Source organism: Drosophila busckii, chromosome 2L (assembly GCF_011750605.1).
Source record: "Drosophila busckii strain San Diego stock center, stock number 13000-0081.31 chromosome 2L, ASM1175060v1, whole genome shotgun sequence".
Lineage (NCBI taxonomy): Eukaryota > Metazoa > Arthropoda > Insecta > Diptera > Drosophilidae > Drosophila > Drosophila busckii.
Window position 1 is genome coordinate 14024834 of NC_046604.1, and position 26242 is coordinate 14051075.

Consider the following 26242-nt stretch of genomic DNA (forward strand, 5'->3'; position numbering starts at 1 on the left):
ATTTTTAATGAATTTTCTTTGTATCCAATTACACAGTCAGTGGCTTTCACTTTTCTCCGAGCATAGCGCGTGGCCAACCAAGCCAAGCAACGCGCATAATTCACAGCGAGCGTGTAATTGAAATATCGTGACTCGGCGCTATTAAATCCTACATCGCGTACAATTTTATGAAATGTACAGGAAGCGGAGCCAGACCCAGAACCAGAGCAAAGTGTATGTAGCACATACAATGAGTAAAACTAGACGCACCAGGCCATTATAACTTTAGACATAATTTATGATGGCACTTGCGGCAAATATATTCATATCGCATGTGTTTTTTTTTTATATATTTAATATATATATATATATTATTGTTGTTGCTGTTGGTCTCCACGCAGTCATTTTGAACTTTGCGTGTCAGCAATAATAAATACAAAACACCAAATGTTCCAATGTATCTAAATTTGCCAAATGCCCAGATACAGACACAGATACAGATACAGATACGGCTAGAGCTGTAAATCTGCTCTGTACGGCAATTGTAAGTCAACTTTGCATGTGCGACACGCAGCTTTTGGCACATCCTGCGCGCTCTTGACGGCCACTTGCCTGCAAGTCCTTAGTGCTACATATATATATGTATATGTGTGTGTGTGTGTTTAACGGAAGCGCGTGTGTCTTTAAATAACGATACACTTGTGTAGCGGCTGCTGCTCTTATCGCGCTCTGTGAAAATCATTGCCATACAATCTAACAGTTTGTCAAAAAGTTACACATACACGCACATATAAATTATATACATATCTTAATTGTAGACAATGGAAATTTCAGCAACAATAGCAAGCCATTTAAAATCAATTTACAATGCTATGACAAACTCAAGCATAACTAATTAGTTACTAAACAAAATTTGCAGTTTCAAAATTACAAAATTTAAAACAACATGCAGATTTGTATAGTCTTGGCTTTATTTTTTATGTTAGCCACGCCCATTGTAGCGGATGTATATCGCAGTAAGTTGCCAGATTTTAGCAGTTCTATAGCTTATATATGTTTTTAGCACTATGCAGACGCACTGGAGGTTCGCTCCACTGCTATGACAGCAGCACCTGGGGATACGATGAACGTACAAGAAAATGTTATAACGTGAAGAAGGGCTCTGAACCATGTGGCTTCTTTGATGGGGAAAAGGGCTGCATAGACTTTTGTGTTAAGGGTCGCAAGGGCTAAAAATTAAACTAAATATATAAGCGAAAAGCAATAATTGTTTGTTTAAACATTACAAAGCCATACAAAATGACAAAACAAGTTGTAAGCCGCTTAAGCCTAAGTTATGATATTTCTAGAATTAAGCAATAAAAGTTACAGAAATGTTAACACACATAATACGCTGATAATGTTGAAAATAAATATCAAGCGCAGCGAATTAAAACAAACGAAGCTGACATATATAAATTGCATTAGCTGCTGGTTAGTTATGAACGCTTGCGTAAAGTTGAAGCATACATAATATTCTAGACTAGTATTTATTATAAACCATTTAGTCTGTTTTTAGCTAGAGCCGCCTGAAAATGAAGCTTTGCTTGCTATTTTTACTCTGCTTAGCCGTGGGCGTTAAGCTGGACGGCCCTGATGAAGCTAAAAAGACCTTGGCTGGTAAGTTGTGTGTTTCATTTTGTAGAAATTTATACTCAATCTTTGCATTTTAGCTTCATGCGCTGAGCGCAGAACAACTTCAGGCTTATGCGAAAAGGACGAGACATATAAATTTAATATTAATACTAAAAAGTGCTATAGAGTCAATGGCGATAAGGATACCTGTGGATTCTTTATGTTCAAACAAGTGTGTGAGGATGTATGTAACGCAATTTATGATAAAGTTGTGAAAATGGATAAACGTTTGCATCCAATAAATAAAGATGATGAGGCAACTTAATAACTAATCAGACTGTCTTTAAATTAAAGCTGCAGTTCTAGTTCGCTAATGAAACATACTTGCCACAATTGAGTGTGTGGCAAGCAGCTGCGTCCTCTAGCATTTAGCGCATCTACGTTGAAGTTTATTTGCTTAGCTGTTATTTGTCTTACGTTCGTTCGTCTAAGTGTCCAATTCTAGTTTTGGGACGTCTGCTCTGTTACTTTCTCTCATGCCACACAGACAACAGTGTGATAATTTTTGCATACCGTGGAGCAAAAGCAATGATGGGTAGCACAGCTTTTAATTAATTATTCAATTAATAGAGTATTATAGAGTATTAAGCATTTTTTAATTAAACAAATTTGTTGTACAAAATATAGTTTGCTGCCAACTTTTGTAGGGTATTTCCATTCTATTGAATTTCTTAGCATTTCTGCTTGCTTTTAGTTGCTTTTTTGCTCAGCTTTCGCCTTGGACAGCATATTTTTTCAGCCGCATTCCTTTTGTGCTGTTGCTGTGCTCTGTCTGTTTGTTGGTTTTATTTACTTTGGTCCTTTGTTTGTTGGTTCTGTATAAAAAGTTTGGCTTGCCCACAGCTCGGACTCGGACTCGTAGCGAAAGGCCACATATGCTTTGGGTGTCGCCGCCTCGAATTTGTTTTCTTCTTTTTTCTCGCATTTTTTGCTGTGCAAATTCGTCAAGTTTGTAAACACAAATTATGACAATTAAGTTGACTGTTGGGCTTGTTTGAGTTGCCTTAGCTTGCTGTCTGCAAACTTTGCTTGCAATTTAAGCTGAAATTGCATTAAACAGCGCAGCGTGTGCTAAAGCTGAATTTGATTAAAAAAAACGAGTAGCTAACTAATTTTTATTTTTAATGTGTGTGTCAAAAGTTGAAGCTGCCAATTGCAGTTGGCCTCAGGTTCAAACTCTCACACACACAGAGAGAGGGCTCGGCCGTGCCACAAGGTGTGGCATCCACAATTGTTCATTAGATTAGCAAGTTGCTAAAGTTTGCAGAGCTCAAATGCCACTTTCACGGCTGTTGACACACTCGAGTTGAATTGGATTGGATTTCTTTGCTTTTGCCTTATTTTTTATACATTTTGAGCATTGCACAAGTATTTTATGAATTTTCTTATCAATGCAAAGGCGAAAGGCGACAAAAATTTACGTGCAAAGTGGCAAGTTGCGAGCGACGTGCGGCAGCGACTCCAACTGCGACTGAGGAATGAATTGTGAGTTTGCAAATGTGTGTGTGTGTGCTTGTGTGTGTGGCAACTTTTGCGTACTTACCTCTTACCCCCAGCTTGACGCCTCGTCTTGCACAATTTGTCACTGAAGTTGCCGCTGGCGTTGCCGATAAGAAACTTTCGACTTGATATAAGCAAAATGAGGCTATTGATGCTGAATGCGCTGGCAGTTAGACTCTCTGTCTCTCTCTCTCTCTCTCTCTCTCTCTCTTGAAATTTTGTCGCTCAATTCAAATGTTGTTCGCATGATTATTTTAAGAGCTTGAAGCACAAGTTAAATGGTATTAAATTGAAAAGCTAGAAATATAAAAATATAAACTTTGCTGCTTGCCTTACTGGAACTGAAACTGAAATACAATATTATTGGTACTTAGCTTTGAATTAATTTAAATTACAATTGAAGGCCATGCAATCAAATTTTAGTCAATTTGTCAATTGTTTTATTGACTTGGGTGAGCTGTTTACAGCCTTCACAGCCAATTGTATCTCGATCTATGCACACATATCTATAACGCTTAATCAGTAGCTAATGCTATGTGTGTGTGTGTGTGTGAAGCTCGCACTATTAGTAGGCTGAGGCATGTGTATGGCTTTAGAACTGAATATGATTGCAGCTGTTGCTGCTGAGAGGAGCCAGCTGGGCATCATCAATACAAACAGCAACACAAACAAGAAATACAAACACATAAACATCAATAGGTGTACAATGCCCAGACAGGCAGCTAACAAAAGCGCTCTGGGGCGCTGTCTTCATGTGTATGTGTGTGTGTGTGTGTGTGTGTTTGGGGGTCGCATGGCTGGCAACCTACAAACTTGTTAAATGGCGCGAAATTCTTTTCAATTTCAATTTCATTTTTGAGCTGTAGGCCTCTAACATTCTGTGGTCGCTGCTGTTGCTGATAGTGAGTGTGCCACGCCCCCTTTGCCTCGCTGCCAAGCATTGCCAAATATTTGCATTCGAACTCAATTGATTGCGTTTTGTGTTTATTGCCTTTTGCTAGAGCTGCTAAAATTGAACGCTGCCAACGCCCCCGCCCCACGCCTCTCTTGTGTGTGTTTTAATATTTTTTTTTTTTGTGAATTTTTTTCTGTTTGTTATGCCAGCTCTGGAGTATGAGCCTGGCGGTCAGCTGAACAACGCTATATCACCTGACCAACATGCGCAATGCAAAATGGGAATTCAAACAAGCTGTCAATGTTTTGAACCCGTATGTCAAACGGGGGAAAAAAAAAGAAAATACAAAAACCTAAACGTGATGCGGCCTGCTGCTGGCTGACTCGATGCTTTGGCCTTGCGGCAGGTTTTAGTGCTGTTTGCGCAGCTGACGTTTTGGTCAAGTTTGCGCTAAAACAAAACACAACAAAAACAGCAAAAACAAAAAAAGAAAAACAAATATAAACAAAACTGCAAATAAATCAACAAAAATGTGCACACAAATAACAATGCAAACGTTTGCCCATGGAGCACCAGAAATACACTTGCCATACCGCAAAGAAAATAAAATGTTAAATAAATGCGAGAATCACAGCAATTGGCAAAATACTATTTCAAGTATAATTATTAACATTTTAAGCTCATAACATAAAACAAAGTGAAAAGCTACAAAAGTAGAGCTAAGCGGCTTAAATTTGTCTGTCTGTTCAAATGTATTTAGCAACATGTTTGCCATATTGCGTATACGCAATGTATTGCATGCAAGTATTTCAAATGAAAAATACGTTAAACAAATAGAATGCGTATGCATATGTGTGTGCTTGTATTTGTATTTACATAGGCTCGCTCATAAATTATGTGCACTGGCCTAATGCATTTGGCCTCGTATTAATCAATGTGTCTCCCGCTTATGTCTGCATTTTTTATGGCCCGCCTTAGCAGCTAGCCAGGCAGCCAGGCAGGCTGTAATTTATTTGGTCAGCGCAATTATTTGCATTTTATTTTGCTAGTTTTTATTACATTGCCTGCCACTGTTTTTTGCATTTAAGTAATTCTTTTTGGCTGCGCTGTTTTCTGTGTTTTTGTCTAGGCAGCAGCAGCAAATGCATAAACATAAATCAAATTGCTTTTGCGGGTACATGCCGCAACGTTGATTTGCATTGGGGATTTGTTGTTTATAAATCCGCAGTCCAACAACATCCCAACTCTAAATAATAGTTGTGCGTATTTTATATTGCTTTTTAATTGTTGACGCCGCGTGCTTTATTTTTTAACTGGCATATGGCAGCGCTGTGTGTGTGTGCGGTTTTTTAATTGCATAATACTATGCTCTAGATATATGCTGCATACATAGATAAATATATTTGAAAACGATTTACCGTTGAGCTCTTTCATGGCCGCTATCGCATGCACATTTATTTAACGCAATTAAAGAAATGCGCAATTTATGGCAAATGTGATAACGCAAAAGTAAATAATTTGTATTTAATTTGCCAAAAAATATTGAACAAATAACGCAATTGAAATGAAGAATTATTTAAGGCTTATAATATAAATTGATTAAATGCATTTAGAGCGTGCGTTTGCTGTATTAGATTGATAAACACTTTGACTTACCAAAGCTTAAGATATAAATAAATTCAATTACAATTATTATTATTTACTGCTTACTCTTTAATGTTTGTTTTATTAGCAAATATTTACATAGACTAACTTATGTATATTAAAATGAAATTGACCCACATTTGCTCAAAATTTATGCATATTTTTTACTTTCTCTTTCGCATTAGTTCAGCCTGCAGCCAAATGGACTCGCTTTATATGTTTCCGAAACTGGAGAGCAAAGTATTTTAACGACAGTTGTAAGTCGCCAAAGCTTGTAAATCAAATGCAGATAATTTTCCAAATAGATTCACACGCAGACCAAAGAGCAAGAGAGACACCTAGGCGACGACGCTCAGTGAATATAATATAATTGCTCAGTGAGAACCACACAAATTATAACAATTTTATGGCATTTCCTTTTGTCAGTTCGGCCGTGGGCAGTAAATTTACATACTTCATGATGAGCTGAGCTGAGCTGCTGCTGCTGCTGCTGCTGCTGCTGCTGCCTGTGGGCAAGTTTTACTTTATTTTATGCCCAAAAATTCGAGAAAATCCACCCACACTTACACGCACACACACACACACACACAGATAGTGCTGTGCGTGTAGATGAGCACAATTGCGCGTCATAAATTTGAATTATTGTGCTTTTTGCATTTGACAACGACTTAAAAGCACTTGCAGCGATTTCGGCCAGTCGGGCGGGCAGTCAGCCAGAGTCAGAGCCAGTGCCAGTGCCAGAGCGAAACATGTCCTTGAGACATGTGCGAGTGCGATTTCAAATGAAAGTATGAGTGCTAGTGCGACGGAGCGAGCAAGGACATCAGATTGTGTATGCGAGAGCTATAAAATGTGCCTTTTGTGCTTTGGTTGGCTGCACTGCGGCCACACGACGACGACGACGACGACGACGACGTTGTTGACCATACAGACATTTTTAGTGGACATTTATTTTGTGCTACAAACGCATTGAAATTTTCGCCACAGGCATCGTTGTAGCCATTGTTGATGAAGTCGCTAAACAGCGCTTGCATTCCACTAGAAAAAAAGAACATATATACTGATTATATAATCTATGTGTCAATTTAAAATTGTTTAAAAAAGTGAGTCGACCTCAATTAGTCGTAACAGCAAATTCAACTGCAGTGCAGTTTTGCTGGTATTTAATTATTTTATTTAGCTTATATTTTTAATAAAATATAAATTTGCTGTTCGCTCTAAATGTGTTTGCAATTCAAAATTGATTGCAAGCATAGAAAATGTGGTAAAGACCGCCCACGGGGCTGCAATAAAACTATTTAACACACACACACACACACATATGTTGGTATCTTTTGCACTTGTGTTCAATTTTATTTATCGAATGCTTTGTTATTTTTTTGTGTATGCGACATGTCTGCACAAATGTTGCATAGCAATTGCTTTGTGTGCTCAATTTTTGGCACAACTGCAAACAAACATTTGAGCCCACAAAGCAACCAAAAAAAAATACACAAAAAATAAAACTTAAATGGTCAAACAAAAAGAAAGAAGCAGAGTGCACAAAATTGTGTTGCTGACAGTAGCGCTGAGCAGCATATTGGAAGCAATTGACTTGCCCAACAACATTTTCAATAAGAAAATGCAAAAACAGTTGTTAGTGTATAACAAATACAACAGAAAGACATACGCATGTGCTTTGGAATTGCTTGCTAAAATATATTTTATTTAAAGATAATTGCAAGCTGTCAAAAGTTGTAAAGAAATTTTGCAGTTGTAGTAAATTCAATTATTTTTATAAAGCGAAGTGTAAGTTTTTAACAAAAGCACAGTTTGGTAGCAATATTAATTTTAAATCTTATTTATAAAACAATATTAAATATATATTTTTTAAAAGAAGTTAAACTTGCATTTCATTTTATTATATTTGCGGCTGTCTGCAGCTGCAACTGCTTTGACTATAGCTGCTGCTCTCTGAGCTGCTGCTGAGTGCGCATTGTATATGCTGCTCTGTATGTATGTGTGTGTGGACTGCATGGGGTTCGTGTCCGGGTCGCATTTAATTGAGCGCCATGCTCAACAGGCCGTTGTACATGCGTATTAAATGTAATTAACTCATTATAAATGATAACGTGGCCATCTTAAGCCGCTGCCAAGCAGCCGCAGCCGCAGCCGTAGCCGTAGCCGTAGCCAGAAGGTGCCACTGAGGCTTGTCATCACAGCTAATTTAGTTCAGGCAAAGAGCAGAACGTGTTAAGTTTCCGCACAGTCACTGAGGGGGTCACGCAAAATGTGGAATTATTACCGGAAAAGGACAATGTGACGCGCTTGCTATTATTCAGCTTCAGCACAGAGACCAGCAGCAACACACACAGTACAGGTATTTGTTTGTCTCTGTGTGTGTGTGACCATAAAAATGCTTTTATGCGCTCAAGTGCGTGCTGATATTTAGCTCTCAGTGTATATATATATATTTTTTTTTGCTGCTGGCTTTTGTGTTGTTTTATTTTCGCTACGCTTTGTTTTATTTTGTGTTATGCTTTTTTTATAGTTTGTCTCTCGCCTTATTTTCACGCTCTCCTGCCTGTTCCTGTTAATTATACAACACGCTCAAGTGTTTTGTTACGCACCTTGGCTGCTCACTTTGCCAGAACAAAACAAAAACAACAACAAATAAACAAACGTATAACACATTTGTAACCCACTCGCTTAGCCATGGCTTTTGCCCATTCCCTTTCTTTTTTTATTCGCCCTTTCCGCTGGACAGTTGCGTGTGCTCACATGCGCATTTAATTTAGATAAAGCGTAAATGTAGATTAGTATAATTGCTAAACTTGCTGTGACTGACGCAAAGCATTTTAATTACATTTTTTTTATACGTTTAATAAGCAACATTAATTTATTTTAGCGGCTATTTAAACAGAGATAACATGCACTGGACCCCAAGCTTATATTCTAGCAGTTAATCTTATAAGTTGCTTAATAGCATTAAATGATTCATATGCAAGTAACTAACAAACGATTCTTTTATAATATCTAAGGCTATAATTTATCATGCTCTATTTTATTTGTATTTCTTTAAACACTCAACATTTCAAAGCTGTATTTAGTCTATAAATTTTCGCTGTTTTTCGCTTTTTTGTCTAGCCGTGAGCAATGTGATTTGCTGCTTGAATTAATTCTAACCATAGAACATAGCAGATTATTGTATTAATATTTGAATAGACAGACGAAGCGAAGCAATGCCACTTAATTCACAACTCAATGCGCTCAATAGATAGATAGACAGACAGTACGACTGACAACATAATTTCAGCTATGACATTTTTCTAATGATAAAAAACAGACAACGATGAAAGCAGCAAAACGAGACTGAAGCAAAGCAAAGCAATTTGCTTTGTGATTGTTTCTCTGAGCCATTTTACTCGCATGCCAAACACACATACATGTGTGAGTGTGTGTGTATGTGTGTGTGTATAGTTGGGTGACCACAGTGAAATGTCAGCAAGCAGCAGGAGCAGCTGACAAACGTTTGCTGTTGAGTGACAAGCAGAAAAATAGAAAATACAACTATTATGCATATGAACAAGAAATTTATATTTCAAACAGAAATGCTTTTGATAGCTCTTGTTAAGTTAAGTTATAGCGTCCTGCGCTCTCATTCCTCAGTGACCTCCAGTATGCTCTTAAAGCTGAACGGTTCAAAGGCGTAACCAGCGCCCTCATAGAACTTGCTCATGAACTCCACCCTAGAGTAAAAAAAGAAAGTTTCAACAGCTGTTTAAGTGTACGACTTTTGTTTGCTTACCAGTGCAGACGCAGCGTGTGCAGAAAAGCGGATAGACCTTCAATAAGCACCAGAATGCCCACGGTGAGCACAGCCCAGGCGCCAAAGATGAAGAAGGTGACAACGCTGCCAATGTAGTTTGGAAACTTGAAGCTATTGGCGAACACCATGCTCCAAAGCACCTCGGAGAGCTCTGTGGATAAGTAAGCAGCCATTTAAATGTGTTTGGAGTGAATGAATTGAGCAAACTTACGCGCATGCGCCAAGGACAAGGCCCAGAGGCGTAGATAGGAGGCGGTGTGGCTGACTGTGCTCAGCACATACTCAATTGTGTGTATGGCCTGCTGTATGAAGACTTCGCCCATGGGCTCATCATCATGACCATGCCCACCACCGCTACCGCCATGTGCTCCACCATTTGCTACAGCTGCCATGCCAGGCGTTGATTGTGGCGGCGGCGCAATGTGTTTGGGTCGCGTGGCCATAATGTAAAGCGGCTTGGCGAGCAGCATCCAGGGAATGCAGACAAGTGCTATGATGACAAACAGCTGCTGCAGCAGTTCCTGGCCCTCGAACATGTACTCCTTGCAGCCATCCAGCGGCTTCTGATGCCCATTGAGCATCATGTTGATGAACAGAATGAGAATGGAAGGCGCGCAGCCCGGCGTGAGCGCCTGCTCATCCGTAAAGTCGCTGTAGACAATCCACTTGTAGAACATCATGAACACCATGTAACCAAACAAGAGAATCAGAAACAGAATCTGCGGCAGAAACTCCAGCAGCAGACTCATGTACTTCTTGTAATGCACAAAGTTCACAACGGACATGCAAACGCCAAAGATCATGTGCAGCACGCCAAAGATAATGCTCAGCTTCATTTTGAATGTATTCAAGAAAATAATCTTGTTGTCCGCCATTTGCCAAATGGGATCCATGCCCAGCGGATAAGTTTTGTAATTGCTCATTTTGGGACGATATTGCAGATAGTGCGTGGACGTATCGAGAATCGTCGAAGTGTTGAATGCATTGTGCCAGCCAGAGCCGAAAATGTTCATGGACTTGGAGAACACATCGTTGTAGATGATACCCGTGTAAATGGAAAAGCAGCCCATGAGCAAAATAATATAGCGACCGCCAAAGAATATGTTAAAGATTTCCTCTTTGATGGCAGCCAGCTGGCGCTCTTTGATGATCAGCCAGGAAGCAAAGGCCAATAGAATTAAACCATGACCCAAATCGCCAAACATGACAGCAAACAAAAAGGGAAAGGTGATGCAAGTGTAGAGCGCTGGATTCACTTCACGATAGCTGGCCATGCCATAGGAGTCGATTAGGTTTTGGAAGCCGCTGGTGAACTTGTTGGTGCGCGTAAACGTCGGCGGCTGCTCATTGGTGCTTATGACATTCATAAACGCTGGAATGCTGCTCTCCACGCGCTTCGAGCCGCGCGCCAATGCATTCTGCACCGTTGGCAGATCACGCACTGGCACCCAACCCTCGCCTATAAGGCACTTGCCAGTCACATCGTTGTTGAAATAGTTGAGTATATGATAAATGGCTTTCATTTTCTTGACCATAATGCTCCAGCGCGCCAGGTGCTTGGAGGCCGAGTTGAGCACGCGCAAGCGATGATCGGCGCTTTGATTGAGCACCAGCTTCAAATCCTCCAGGCGCACATTCACATCGCGTATCATTTCAGCGCGCTCCGCATGCGAACTGGGGCAAGGATAAACATCGGCGTGATAGCCGGCGCAGACTTTCTTAATGCGCTGCTTCAGCTGCTCGCCTTGGAAGAAGGCAACAAAGACAGTCTTCAGCACCTGACGTCCCGTATCCTCATCCTCGCACAGTCCGCTGATGTCGGTGCGACGCAAAAAGATGTTGCCACGCGATATGCGCCACAGCATGCGCTCGAAGCTGAAGTAGCGCTCCAGCCTTATAACGCCAGCAACAAAGGCCAACTGGCCACGTTGTGCACCCGCCTGTGTAGCATTCGGATCGTTGGGATCTGTCATGCGATTAGAGTCGAGATTGATAACCTCCTGATCCGAGAAGAAGCCCTCGGTGTTCTCCAGCACATTCTTCAGCTCATGCATATGACGATAGTTGGCATTCAAGCTGGCGCCGTTCGCTGACATTTCGCGCAGCTCATTCTCAGTTTTCTCCAGCTGCGCTTCCAGATCAATAATCTCACGTGGATTGGGTGCTCCGGGCTCTTGGTCAGCGCTCAGCACTGGCAGCTTTATGTCATCCTTGCGCAGCTCGTTCTCCACATACCGCAAACGTCTTTCCATATCATCGCAGCGTCGCACTTCGGTCACAAATTTACGCTGAAACGCATTCACCTGATCATTCAGATCCCGGAACTGCACACAGCCGCTCTCGCCCAGCTCGGCAATGGACGCATAGGCGGCCTCGGGTTGGATGAACAATTGGCACAGGGCCATTTGCTCGCTGCGAAACATATCGCCCATTGTTTGTTGTTATCTGCAAAATGAGTTGCTGATTAGTATCTGATTGCCTGGGCTGGTTTGGCTGATTGCCGAAGTCTGAAGTGTTATTTATTAACACTATTATGGTTGAGACTACTTAAAGAGCTATGAGGCAGCTTTAAATAAACAGCCATAAATTTCAATTTAATGCGAAAATATTAATAACAGCTTAAGATACGACGAGCCTACGCGATAATTTTTTGCTTTTCATTTAATTTTAATATATTATGAGCTGTTGCTGAAGAGCTGCGCTGCTTGCCATTGGGGTAGGCTTTTAAAATACTTATATTTAATGCTATGTATATAATTAGTTTGCTTAAAAAACTAAAATTGTTATTGTCCCAAAATATATTCAAATGAAATCGCATTTACAGAAATTAAAACAATTGAATTATCAAAATACAGACAGATATTGTCATAATCACATAAGCTATAGTTTGCTATATTATGCTATGCTAAATTTAAAATAAGTTTTTATACAAGCGAAATATAAATTTGGAAAAAACTTATTTGATAAGATAAAACATTGAATAATATAATTGAAATAAACTGTAAAAAGACGCAAGACTAAGTCACTTATTTTAGCAATAAAATATAAGCAAGCAATACTATTAAATATTAGTATTAAGAGTAGTGATTAGTTAATTTTAATTCAAGTTAATTCTTCTCGCATAATGTGCGCTAATTTATTTCTTTAACTGCATTTAACTGTGTTTTTATTTCTGTTGGCTTTAAGCAAACGTTTTATATTAATTTCTCAGCTGATTCGATAAGCCAAGCAATACTAAGTAATTACACTATTGTATTTGCTTAGTAGCGCTTTAATTTATCATAATTGTTGCAACATTGTTAATCATATGAGTCTTTGTTTGTGGTGCTGACGCTCGTGACTTATGGCCCACACTCTATATCAAATAGCATGTCACAATCAATCACTTATGAATGTGAAACTGAACTATTTGTGTATGTGCTCCAGCTGGGGAGAGATTAGATAACGCGCCTCGGGTTTTATAGCTCGGTTTTCGCTTTTAGCTGTGCGCGCGTTTATCTGAAGTGGCAGCGCCTAGCGGGTTAATCATTTGAGCATTATTAACAATTACTGAGTAATCAGAGTTCGCTACGCATACAGAAGTTTGTACATAGTATATATATATATTTAAGCTAGAGGCGCTTGGGGGCGCTCAGGATTCGAAACGCAAAGTGGGACACATGAATAATAGCAGAGCCATGTTATGGCTTTGGTGCCATTTTGATAGTTTAGATTATAGAGATATTTATGGTTGAGCTAAATCAGTGAGATTGCTGTGATTTTGTCTGCTCTGCTCTGCTCTACTGTGTGTGTGGGGTGGGGAGGCAATAAACATGATTGATTCACACAATTTAGCGAGCGCACTCTCTAGCTGATAAACTCGCAACGTCTGTGCGGACGGGTTTTGATAATTGCCTTTGATAGGCTTCGGTTTGTCGAGAGGCTTGTCGACTTTAAATACAAACAATTTATCAGCAAAGGAAGTTAGCACAAAAAAAAATTAAATTAAACAGCAAGAGAAAGTTTGCATTTAATTAGGCGTTAACAAAGCAAGATAGCAAAGCCATAAAACTCTATTGTAAGCCAAGCCGGCGAGTTCGAGTTCGAGTTCGAGCTGTGGAGCACATTAAGAAATCCCTACGCTGCTCGTAAAATTATTATCGGTAAGGTAATAATTTGTACAATTTATGTGTGCGTGTGTGTGTGTGAGCATTTCACATGATCTATCACGTGCTCTGACGTCACAGCAACAAGCATAAACACACATTTGGTTTTGCATTTGGGTCGCTTAGCCATGCGAGTAATTATCAAAAATCAATTAAGATACGTTATCGCAATAAATGCCGCTATTAAGATTAACGTAATTGTCTTGAATATGGCATTAAATAATTGCGCCTTGTGGGGCGGCGACGGCGGCGGCAGCCTAAATAGACAGTAATTAACTTAGACTCGTTGACTATTAAATTTACACAGTTTGGTATTAAAGTTTATCTTTCGTTGCTTGTTACACAAAGAAAAACAAAATATTTAATTTGTGACTGCGCTTGCTTATCTGAGATGAGAGCAACATTATTTTTTTTTAGATAACCTTGTTTATTATATTTTTAACCCGCATCTTCAGCGCTGATAAAACTCAACTGCATGGCAAACAACACTAAAACTTTGAAATGTACACAGCTGACTCATTTCAGTTCACAGTTTATATTTTACTTTAGTTAGTATAAGGACTAGCACGTACTTCATTAACCAGCTATCGAAATATGAAATTTTTCGTGTGCTTCGCGACCTGCCAGTTCAACGTTGCTCTGCGCACTGTTTGATCACCAGAGCGCACATACAACTGGAAGCTTTCGCCAATTAACCTATGGCTAATCTACACACACACACACACATTGTTATACAGGTGTGTAGCCCAAGTATATAATAATCTGTGCACCATTTTATCTCGACCCAACAACGCAACAAGCACTTGGCGATTTCTGTATTTGATTGCGCTGCTAAACAAGCAAACGAACGCCTCGAGTCGTTTCGCCGGCTTATCAAATACGTATAGAACTGATCGGCGACATAACTCTGTGTTTAAGGGAAGTAAGAAATAAGGTAACAACACTTCAGCCTGCTAACATCCATATCAATCAGATCAATGATTGAGCAGTAGCACGAGTTGCCTTGCTCAACTGCAATGACAACACTTTGAGTGTCCATAACCTTGCAGTGGGCACTTCAAAATTGCTATAACAATTTAATAAAAATTATTTAATTAAATTTAGTGCGCTAAGTGTGGAGAGAAAAAGCACACAGCACTTTGTGCATCAAAATTATTAAGTCTAGTTAGAGCATGTGAAGTTCGGCGCTGCAGCAAAATTTTAATTCTGTATTTTTCCGATATCGAATAGAATCAATTTGTACATCTTTTGAATTGGCTCTTAGCTTGTAGATAACTGTATTCTTATGACGTTATTTCATGCACATATCGTTGACATATATCTGAGAAATCATTTCTATTTTCAGCCATCAGCCAAACTGTCTCAAATTCATAGATGATTCGTTATTATAGTAATCATTACTTTACTTTTTGTATATTTCGCTTGAATAATAAAATGTACCAAGTTTTATTTGCAACTAATTTATTTGACAAATTTATCAAACTTTTATTATGACAAAAAACCCAACTCGCTTCGATTTTATGTTAGCAATGCTACTACAAAATAAAACCCCCTTTGATTTAATGTTTATAAATCTAATTCCCATTATTTCTATAGATCTTTTTACGCTTTACATAGTTAGCAATTAACTCTTGTTATCGCTTGCATTTGTGTCATGGGACTACCTTTAGGATTAGCGCCTGCTGCTGCTGCCGACGCCGCCCAAGGCAGCGCTAAGTCTGCTCATTTGGCAAAGTCTGAAGTGCTTTGTTTATCAGTTGGATCTGAAGTATAGCGAGCGCTTATCGCGAGTCACGTGCATTTCAGTCAACGCGCCCCACCAGCTTTTGACAGCTATACATATCAATTTATTTACTGCTAAATGATTCAAAAGCACTATATGGCAGCAGCGACAACAAGTTTAATGGTGCAGCAATTAGAAAGTGAGGCAATGATAAGCCAATTCGATAAAATTTCATAACATACGTCAGCAGGACGGCATTAGTTGTGTGGCTCAGTTGAAGTTGGCAGCCACTCACTCGACTGATGGAATTTTGGAAAAGCTGCAGGTAGCAGTCATTAAAATTGTGCAGTTAATAAGCTTAAGCTTGGCTATATGCACTAAATTATGCTAATTAAATGAGTTGAGTGCCGCTTTTCACACGTGTGTGTATGTGTGTGCGTGTGTGTGTAACCACAAATAAATCGCATGCAACTTTTGGCACATAAAATTGCAGCTTGCTTGCTGGCTGGCTGGCTGCTAATGCCACATAATGAAGCTGATAATGGCCAACAACTAGAGTGTGTCGAGCGTGTTGAGACAGCGAAAGCGAGTGAGAGAGTGAGAGCGCGGGAGAGAGAGAGAGTTGAAAATTGTTTGCTGCAGCAGCAGAAGCTGAACAAGGAATGCAACTGGCCGCAGCAGCGTGGCACGTTCAACTTTTTTTGTTTGGCAACATTAAATGCTGCCGCGTCCGTAACGGACGCTCAGACGTGCAGCAGGACAAGTCCAGGCAGCAGCCAAGTGAACGCGCAGCTAATGTGCGTCACCATTTCGTCTGTTTTTTGGGCAGCAGCAACAATTGCAATTGCAATTGCAACACACAGCAACGGCAACAGCAACAGCAACTGAATTGAATGCTAGCCACGTGGCATGCACGTCTATCTTGCTGCTCTTTTTGTTGTGCTATGTCCATTGGATTTTGCAATTGCGGCGTATCCATTGGATACAAGTCCGTGTTGTCTGCTCGTGGCCAATAACTAAGTTGTTGCGTGGTCGACTCTGTGTGTGTGTGTGTGGATTAGTCTAATGTCAATATGTAGCAACAAAATGGGGCAGGCCAGCATAAGTGCTTTTTAGTGGTGTGCAACCAATCGGATTTTGATGTGTTTAGCGTGCAAATGTGCAGTATTTTGTGTGTGTGTGGCCCAGCACCCACTTTTAGCCACAAGCAGGCCAGTTGCCAATGGGCAATGGGTACTAATGATAAAAGTTCATTATCGTTATTAATGTGCGCCAAGCCATAAGTTGTGTGCTTATCACGCTTAATATGAGTTTATGAAATTTACAAGCGGAAATTTTTAGTTTCAACAAATAAATATATGCAATGTTATTATATAGTTTAATTATATAATTGCTATATGTGTTGATTTTGCACTTAAATAATTTATTATTGCTTAACAAACACTGGCGCGCCAAAAAGTATGCTACAGCATTTTAAACATTAACAGCAGCCACAACAACAACAACAAAAATATCAAGCACATCATTTCGTATTTATTGTATTACCTTTGCCAGCATATCTAACATTTTTGTTTGTTATTGTAAGTAGTTGAGCTGCTGCTGCTGCTGTGGCTGCTGTTGTTATTTTTTGTGATGTTTAATGCTTACTTATTATTTTTTGTTGCTCGGCTTTAGTGTTATTGCTGCTGTCGTGGTATGCGCTCATTGTTTTTCGTTTGCTATTCAAGATGAAAAATCCAATTTTCTGCTTTAAGCATTTATGTAATGCGAACCCGAAGCCCAGCCCAGCCGCACCCCCCAAAGTGTCCCAAATAACAAAACAAACTCGTTCGCCTCTCTGGCTTAACCCGCTCCACGCTGCGAGCAAAAAAGAAAAAAAGGTTTTGCCAACTGCATAATAACATTGTTTTGTTGCTTTTTTTTCTCGCTCTGGTGTTCATTTTTGTATTTCACACTATGTACTATATGTATGTTTATGGCTTTCTGCGTTGCCAAGTTAAGTTTAGCAAAGGTGTTGCCACTAATATGAAATATATAACGCACTAGCTTAAGGTTTACATTTTATAACAATTTAGCTGCTAATAAGAATTGTTTGTGTTGCGTTTGCTATGTGAATTTAATTTGTAACAAAGCTATGGCCATCATTAACAAAATGATTTATAGCCAAACAGTGGCTACGATAAATAAATATTTTAATTTGTCGCTGGCAAATGAATTCCAGAACAAATGGCTAGCCGTTCAAACGCAACTGCGGTTGCCATAGCTGCTGTTAAATTATACGCACACACACATATTGCTCATACGCCGCATTGTACAAAGCGCTTATCTGTTTAAAGTGTTGCCCCATATAGAAATAAAATAAACGTCGCATCGCGTCCATGTCAACCATTTGCGTCAACTGTTGCCTGTTGCATTGCCCCTCCACCCCGCTCAGCTCTTCAGCTCTTCAGCCCTTTGTAGCTGCTGCTTGTCTCAATTTGCTGCTGCTGCGTATGCAGAACTACACTATGCGTATGATAAATTTTTATTTTCATTTTCATTGTTATGACTGGTGGGTTATGAGGCCCAGCCTGTTGCTGCTCGCCGTGTGGTTAAATTGAATTATAAAAGAATATATATATATATTTTACAATGAGGCTCCGGCTCCGCATGGACTGCAGGCCATAAGCTTTAGCAATTGCTACGTTGATTGCCCCAGTGCTCGTGTAAAAATTTCATTTTATATGCATGCGCGCAAGATAAAAAACGTAATTGAAGAAATATTAAAGTATGCTTAATGCAAGTGATTAAGTTTTTGCAGCACTGAAAATAAATAATTGAAAAAATGTATTTCGAGTTGCGTGCGTATTAAAATTGAGTTGAGTTTGAGGACGCATTGATTTGAGCTTGAGTCGAGCCTCTGCCTGTGGGTGAAAACTTTTGGCTTTGCTGCCTAAAGTTTTGGCCTTAAGGCGACGCTGTCGACGGCCTCGCAGTCTAGTGCGTGTTGCGTTAGCCCGAAAAGGTTTAGATTGCCAGGCGAAGCGCTTCAAATTGGTTTTATTTGAATTAAATTTTGTTTTATTTCATTTTAAGGGCTGATGGCGTCGCGGCGTTCGTCGCGCTCGCCTTTTTTGCTTTCAATTGAATTTGACTGCTGTCAATCACGCGCTGCATACGCTTCACTTGGCTCTAAAATTCAAATTTTATGCTAATTTTACGCAGAACGATCAACGTTTGGCGGCACACACACACACAAAGCGCGAGTGCGGATAGCGGTTGGTGGGGCTTATGTGGCTGGCAAAAAGGGTTAAATGTGTTAAATATTGATTGGCTTAGCCTCGTTAAAACGCAGCAGCACAAAAAGAAGTGAAAGAAAGAGCGCAGCGTTAGAAAAAAATATAGAATGTCGCTCAAACGACGTTTTAAGCGCGCTCTTAAAAAGAGATTTGTCAACGTTTGCTATGCGCCCAGGCCATGCCAGTACCAGGACGAGGCCAGGAGAACAAACTGCGGGCGCGAATGAAGCAAAGAAATAAGAACAAGCATGTCAGGCGAGGCGGCGTTAATTTGCTTTTGATTATGTAACGACAATGGCGAACGGATAGGCGACGAAGCGCCAAATGCGACGCACTCTTAAATCTGTCGCAGCGACAGCAGCAACAACAAGCAGCACAACAACAACAGCAATCAGACTGACAATGAGCACTACAAAGGGAAATAGTTTAACAGCGAGTGCCGGGGAAAATGACTGCAGTCAGTGAAAAGTTTTCTTTGCTTTTTTTTTAAAGCGCAGTACAGCAAAATGAGTTAAAACTTAAGCAACAGAAAATAAAATGTAAGGAATTAAATTAATTAATAAATACAGTAAGCAAGCTATATAAGCAAATAATTAACTAAATAAAAAGTTATCTGGCAGTTTGTGTTTTAAATATAAATAAGCAATTTATTAGTTTGCTTATTGCTTTGACATTAATGCAGGCAATAACTTATATATTATATAAAATCAATTTAGGCAACTCAAATGTAGCTTAAATTTTTGCCACACCTTAATCCATTTCATCACGCTGTTAACTATTTTCAAATACGTTCACACACACACACGCACACAATGTAGGTCGCTATCTTTAGATAATTTATAATGGGGCCTCGTGTTGAAGTTGATAAATTGCTGATTGTCTACCTGCTCTAAAGGCAAGACTGAGGCTGTTTTTTAACCTTTTGTCAAGGTGTGTGTGTGTGCTGTCTTTTTGGGCGAATGTGTAGCGTGTGCAAATAATCTGCAATAATAAATTTATTGGCAGCCTTTTTTGATTTATTATCCATATCAATAATAAATATATGAATACCTTTATCAGCTGCAACTAAATGGGTCCTCGCTCTCTCTTACTAACTGACACTAATGATGATGCGGCGACGGCGGCGGCGGCTGCATTGACTTTTAACCTTTTGTTCATTTTCAGCTTCAGTTTATTTTTTTATTGCGACAGCGCTCGCGCGTGGCCAGTCAACAAACACAATAGAGCAGCAAAATAATGGCAAAAGTTTACAGTTTGGTCGAATGCTTGGAGGCTTGGAGGCCTTGAAGCGGCCGTTAGGGCGGCTATTGACGTGAGCTAGTTACCCCTTTGCCACGCCCAACAGCCCAAGCCTGTATATTGTTAATATTATTAACATGGATTTTTACAAGCCATAAACCCATATTTAGCCTGGCCAAGCCAAGCCTTTTGTTGTGTCTTGGCTGCATAAAGTATTTCGGGCGCCCAGCTGTGTGTGTTGCCTTTCTTCAATTATTGCCGTCCTGCTCTACACGTATGTGTGCTCGCTCACACACACACACACAGACTGAGCTGCCTTCTGGCTTATTGTGACTGCTGCCATTTTATTAGCGTGTAAAGTTTGCCTTTCATTTCGTGCCATCGTCACAGGTCCCGGTTCGCCTTAAGTGGCCCCGGCCTGGGTCGTCGCCCATGCACGTTTTCAATATATATCTCATATTGTTTGGCCGTGCGCTGCGCGTGTTTATTTGCACAATGGTATTTATGCCCAAGCCATAGCCACAGCCACAGCCCAAAGGCCACAAGTCCATTCGCCAGTTCGTATGTCCGTCCATAGCGCTGCGGCTTATGCATAAGATATTGTAATGGCCCCACTACTTAGCTCAGTCGATGTCGCTACAGTTTCAAGTCCAACTTCGGCTCTGTGGTTATTAATAACGTGGCACCTTTTTTGGCCTTTTTATTATTATAGAAATGCGGCTTGTGTATTAAGGTGGCTCAGCCCATGCGAGGCGCGTCCTTTAATGTTCATTGTGTGCACAAGCATGTTGTTGTTATCCTTAGCATATGCTCGCTAATTTATATGCCTATACTTATTACTCACATGCTGTCTATCAGCCAGCCAGCTGCTTGGCACTCTAAATTATGAGCGCACAGTGGGTGTGACACACATTTGTGTCGTGTTGCTTTTGCTAAGGTGCGACCTTGCCTTGGTGCTGATTAGAAATGCATAATTTATATTTATTTGTGTTTGTTTGTTGCTTGCGTGATTTAATCCCAAATGAGTTAATCCGACTGTCAACATTAATATCAATGGAAATGTTGTGATAAATAAAATATTATTAGCTTAATCACTCACAGATGTCCATCAATAGCTAAAGCTATGCAGTAATTAAAAAGAAACTTGTAGCAGTAGAATATTCTATATGGGACGGAGAAATCTGAAAGAAAAACGACTTTAGTTAGTTTAATATTTAAAACTTTGTTACCCCATTCATTTTTAAGATTCCCATCAGTGCTGAACTGAAAGCAAAGAATTTTAAAATTATTAAATAAAAGATAAATGTTGATACTTTTATAGCTTTAAAGCAGAAAGTCAAGCTGCAAATTAATCTCACATTAATGTATTTTTACGAATTAATGGGCAAACTTCTATGTCAACAATACAATAAAAAAATTACTTTTATTATTTAATTATGATTGTTGCATTTTTTTACGACTTTCTTTATATTGCTGCACTAGAGCTAAATGAAACATTTTTAGCATATTACGTATACGTCAAATAATCGAATCCCTTGCCATGACATATTTGCTATCTAAACACGGATATAAACTCGCATTACTTACTTAGACATTAGACATGTGCAGTAGCAACAGAAAGTCATCACGTTTGGTGGCCAATGGGCAATGCTATCAAGTTAGCGCTGAAAACAGAAATCAAGAAACATTGCTCATTGCTTTGGCTCCCACAGCGAGCGAGCGTCGTATAAAAAAAAAATAGGAAGAGACACATCAATTTTCCAGCGCTGACCGCAAACGTGCGACAATAACGAGTGCAACCGCATAAGAGTTCATTTTGCTGTCTGTATGTGTATGTGTGTGTGTGTGTGGCTCTAATAAAATGAGTTGTCGAAAACGTTGCACAACAAGCTGCAAATATATTGACTGACAGCCTGGGCATGTTAGCAGCTTGAGCAAAGCGTACAACGACTTTTGAACATTGACTTGGAAATTGAGTGAGTGACGCTTGATGCATGAGTGTGTGTATGTGTGTGTGTGTGTGTTGGTGATTGTGAGTAAATGACTTTGCAAATGGACATGCCAAAAAAATGTAAAGCAGTCCTACATATGCTATGGACTCTGAAGCGCTGCAAACGACGAAAGCTGAATGTCCAATCATAGTCGAAGTTCCAGTTGAAGCGCCTCGAGTTTGAGTTTCAGTTGGGCTGCCTTTTTTTTTTTTTGGTTAACAAATGTGCCCGCAACAGTTACCATGCTGGAGTTTAAGCTAACTACAACTAGCTGGCATCCACTTGCTTGTGTGTGTGTGTGTGTCTGTGTTTTTGTTAGAGTATTTTGCACAACCCACAACAAAGCGGAAACGTATTGACAACGAAGGAAATGGACTTAAGCCATGATTTATAGTTTACGGATTTTCCATTTAAGTTTATTGGTTTTCTGTAAATGCAACACGAAAAGGAACCAAAATAAAAAGAGAGAGAGAGAGAGAGTTAGGCCATGTGCATAGCAAGTGGCCTGCAACATAAGCTCATGCAACACAAACTTCTTGCCTGCTCTTGCTCTCTCTTTCGCTTTATTTTTACAAAGTTGTGTCGAATTTTTGCTTTCGATTTTGAGCTTGGGCCTTGGGCTTGGGCTTGGGTGTGGGGCCGACGACTTTGGCAATATTTATGCGCTCTTGTGTGTTACTTTGGGAAATTGCTCATGTTTCACGCTTTGGTCGCACTCGCACTTAAGTTGTGCGGAAAATGGATTTATGCCAGATTCTCTTGGCTGTTGTAGAATAATAAACATATGTACACATAGATATCTCCGCTCATGGGCATGCATTTATGCAATATGCAAATGTGCTTTGCTCTATTATCGTATCTTGGCTCAAAACAATGACCACACAGCAATAAAACTAGCACTTTACTTTATGACCGCTGGGGGACGCCACTGTGCAATCGCAAAGCACCAGAAACCAAAAACTAAAAACCAAAAATATGTGCAGCGTTATCTCTAATATTAAATTTTGAAAAACAAATAGCCTAGGCACTATAGGAATATTGATATTGTTTAATGCAGTCGAATGCAGTCATTGCATTAATTCAAATTCGAACAAGTTATAAATAAAATAGCAAACAAAGAAATTGGAAATTTCAAACAAAACTGCATTTAAATTTAGACTTTCAATAAATTTCTACAAAATTTGAAACTTGTGAAATCCAAAATGTAATTATGCAACTTTAATTCAATATTGAAGGATCAGAACAGGTTATGACTAAAAAGCTGTGCTGCTAACTAATTTTTATTCTATGAAAAGTTGCAATTTATTGTACAAAATTCGTAGAATGTAGTAATTTACTATTTCAAGCTTATGAAACTCAAAACTAACAAAGTCAATTAAAATTTATTTTTAGAAATAGTTATGACAATAAATGTATGTCGCATTTTTATTATTTCCAGCTGCAGCTCAGCGAAATCAAATGACATTAATTCTTTGTAATTTTGTTTTAATTGCTTTTATATATAAATTTACGTTGCTTTTGATTACTGTACTGTAAAATATTTGAACACGTTATTGTCAAAAACAATATTGATTACTAATCATTTTGATTGCTTTTATTTTTTAAAGATTTTTGTCAATAATACTGTTGCTAGCCATTGCCTAAAATTCCAAAGAAACAAACTACATAATTTTTGGTATGCGCTCATGCCTAACTTACTTTGTTAGCCCTGTAGTTATGCATGATGTATCTTTGTCAAATTGAAAACGATTTGCATTGAAGACTTCGAGCTCTGTGACAGACAATGGAATTTTGATTGAATGCTGTTAAGTCCGGAGAGATATGTCGAGTCCACAGAGCAAGAGCCAAGTACTCTGTGCCAATTACGTATACAACAGGTAGTCCAGACAGACGGCAGCGGCAGCCCACAAAGCATGCATGAATGTGTGGTCGGTGACAAAGGCGCAAATGCAAAGTCAGCCACAATAAATGCGAGACTCGACTGCAGAGCAGTTGAGAGAGCAAACGAAGGCAGCAGCAGCAGCAGCAGCAGCAGCAAAACCTCTGCACTTGCCAAGGTGCCAAGGCGCGCTGTCAGCAGTTAAGTTAAGCCCCAGCTAAGCAGCTGCCTCTATCAAGGATGAGCCCCCCTAGCACTAACTGCAGTCTGCAGTTGAGCTAAAGCTGCAGCACCTCTGCTACTGTTGCTGATGCTGCTCATGCTGCTCATGCTGTGGCTGTTGCCACTGCACATCATCAATCTTCTTAGACAGCCCGCATTCGTTGGGACTGCATCAGATTCCTGTGTACCGAACGTGCTGCCATTTCCTGAAACATTCTCGGGAGCAGCAGCAGTGCGCCGCCCCAAACGACACTCGTTGACTCGCCGCTCTCACAATTTTGTCGTCGCATTTGAGTTTCAGTTGCAGTTTGAGTTATGCCCTATACCCTGCTCTACAAGTTGCCAGTTGCCAGTTGCTAGTTGCCATGTTGTTGTGGTCCGACGACAGTCGTTGACTTCTGCTTTTGCCCGCTGGGTTGCATCTACTTAGCAAGTAGTGTGCTGCCGAGTCGAGTGTACAGTTCGCCGAGCTGCACTTTGTTATTAATGCGCATTTAAGTTTTTCTTTTTCTAGCGACACGACTTGACTTCACCTTTTTGGCTGCTGCTGCTGCTGCTGCTGCAGCTTTTGTGTGCCTTCTAATTGAGGAAACATTAAAAGTCAAGTTCTGCCTGCCGCATTGTTATAACCCAGAAAAACACGAGTGCATTGCAGTAGTCAATGGCAGCAGAGTAGGGCAAAACTATGCGTACACTGAGCGAAAAAGAAACATCAATTAAAATTAAGTTTTATTTAAATTGAATTTACTTAGGCTTAATTTATAAATTAGCTTATAAGTTGGAATATGTTACTCACAATTTCTTCAGCTTTTAAGCAATTGAATCAATACAATAGATTTACAACTAAGCATATATTTTATATAATTTAAATATAAAAATGTTTAATTTGTATAATGTTGCAAAATATTCTTACACAACAAAAATATCTCTGCTCTCTTTTTGTTGTTTAATTTCATTTTGCTTAGCACTCATCACTTTTTTCTCTGTGTATTCGAACGTATGTGAAGTGAGAATCTGTAATGTAGTTTTGGCTGCTATCAGGCTTTGGCTTGTGCCTTTGACTTTTTGACATGATTCCTGTTTTCGTATTTTGGTTACTTGCTCGCCCATTTTTTTTGCCGAGTGCAGAGTTACAATTGAAAAGGCGTTGTCACGTTGCCAGAGCTGCAGAGCTCGAGGCTCTCAATTAGCAGAGCCTGGACGTTAACAGATTTTTGCCGCGCAAGGTATTCCAACGATATGGATAGAGTACAAAAGGCAGGACTCTCACATTAATCATTGCTGCATAGCAGAATTCAGGGTGGCAAACTGTGCGGCGGCTAAGCAACTTCTGACAGCTTAAAGTCGAGCCACAGCCAAATGGGCAGCGATTATGCGAGTTTATAATAATGTCAGTTGAAGTATAAAAAACTAGCGAGGGGGGAAAAAATAGCGCAAGTGCTTGAGCAGCTTGTGAGCCAGCAGCCCGCACCATAAGCCATTGTCTCGAGCTTGAACCCTAGTTGGGGTTGGCCATTTGTCAAACTAGTGCTCGCTGGCGGGTCGTCGGCAGTTGCTTCATCACTATCTCTCATTCAGGCACACAAGTCATTTATCATCTATGCATTGCATCATACATTGGACGCAGACGCAGACACAGACAGAGACTGAATATCGAGGTCGTTGCTACACACACACACACACACACATACTATGATAGTGAAGTGCGTGGCAAGCGACACAAGCTGACACTCCTTTGAGCAGTGAACCGTTTTCTCTGAGCTTTCCCACTAAGCCTCAGTTGATTTGCAAAGCCCCAGCGACCACTCGACCAACCACTCGACCGCTTGATGTACCATTTATATGACATTTGAGATTTTGAAGGACATCCGGTTTGCATGGCTTAAGTTTTGACAGTCGAGCCGTATGTGTGTGTGTGCAAAAATTTATCAATACGATACGAATACGCCATGTATACGGCAACGGCCATGTGCATTTTATTAATGTGTATGCGAGTCTGTCCAGATGAAATATGGCTGCCAGTTAATAAGCACACTTATGCCTAAGCTATACATGTCTATTAGACACACTACAGAACTCAAATAAAAGGCTCGGCCACAATGCGCTGCCGACTGCCGACTGCCGACTTGATTGATAGCCAACTAAATGAATTTTTCATATTTTCACTCACACTCTGTGCAGCGAGTTTGATTTTTTGCGACACACAACACGTGAAGTAAATACAAAAGGCACAGGCATAAACAAAATATTTTATATATATGCTGG

At 39.8% G+C, this 26242-nt stretch overlaps 2 protein-coding genes across 4 annotated transcripts; one reads left to right on the top strand and one right to left on the bottom strand.

Annotated features, from left to right (window-relative positions):
* Positions 1 to 857: 857 nt before the first annotated feature.
* Positions 858 to 1914, top strand: LOC108604184. 3 transcript variants are annotated; one of them, XR_001915339.2, is made up of 4 exons: positions 898 to 999; positions 1043 to 1452; positions 1538 to 1638; positions 1692 to 1914. XR_001915339.2 is itself a non-coding variant. In XM_017993533.2 (2 exons), exons 1-2 carry the CDS (start codon positions 926 to 928, stop codon positions 1210 to 1212), a joined length of 240 nt encoding a protein of 79 aa, XP_017849022.1. In that variant the 5' UTR covers positions 858 to 925; the 3' UTR covers positions 1213 to 1452. The 3 variants fall into 3 exon arrangements, 1 of the variants encoding a protein (XP_017849022.1); XR_001915340.1 differs by lacking the exon at positions 898 to 999 and having other exon boundaries at positions 1259 to 1293; positions 1351 to 1452; XM_017993533.2 differs by lacking the exons at positions 1538 to 1638; positions 1692 to 1914 and having other exon boundaries at positions 858 to 995.
* Positions 1915 to 9247: 7333 nt separating this feature from the next.
* LOC108594365 (V-type proton ATPase 116 kDa subunit a) lies at positions 9248 to 14300 on the bottom strand. Its single transcript, XM_017979526.1, has 4 exons — positions 14218 to 14300; positions 9712 to 11945; positions 9480 to 9651; positions 9248 to 9420 (listed from the first exon to the last, which is right to left on the bottom strand). Exons 2-4 carry the CDS (start codon positions 11930 to 11932, stop codon positions 9330 to 9332), a joined length of 2484 nt encoding a protein of 827 aa, XP_017835015.1. The 5' UTR covers positions 11933 to 11945; positions 14218 to 14300; the 3' UTR covers positions 9248 to 9329.
* Positions 14301 to 26242: the final 11942 nt, after the last annotated feature.

Bases quoted from the DNA above. Each gene is read 5' to 3' on its own strand.
- LOC108604184 (XM_017993533.2), top strand. From the start codon at position 926: ATGCAGATTTGTATAGTCTTGGCTTTATTTTTTATGTTAGCCACGCCC. The intron at 996-1,042 runs GTAAGTTGCCAG...ATATGTTTTTAG, and splicing joins TGTAGCGGATGTATATCGCA to CACTATGCAGACGCACTGGA.
- LOC108594365 (XM_017979526.1), bottom strand. From the start codon at position 11,932: ATGGGCGATATGTTTCGCAGCGAGCAAATGGCCCTGTGCCAATTGTTC. The intron at 9,652-9,711 runs GTAAGTTTGCTC...ACTTATCCACAG, and splicing joins CTTGTCCTTGGCGCATGCGC to AGCTCTCCGAGGTGCTTTGG. The intron at 9,421-9,479 runs GTAAGCAAACAA...TTTTTACTCTAG, and splicing joins CACACGCTGCGTCTGCACTG to GGTGGAGTTCATGAGCAAGT.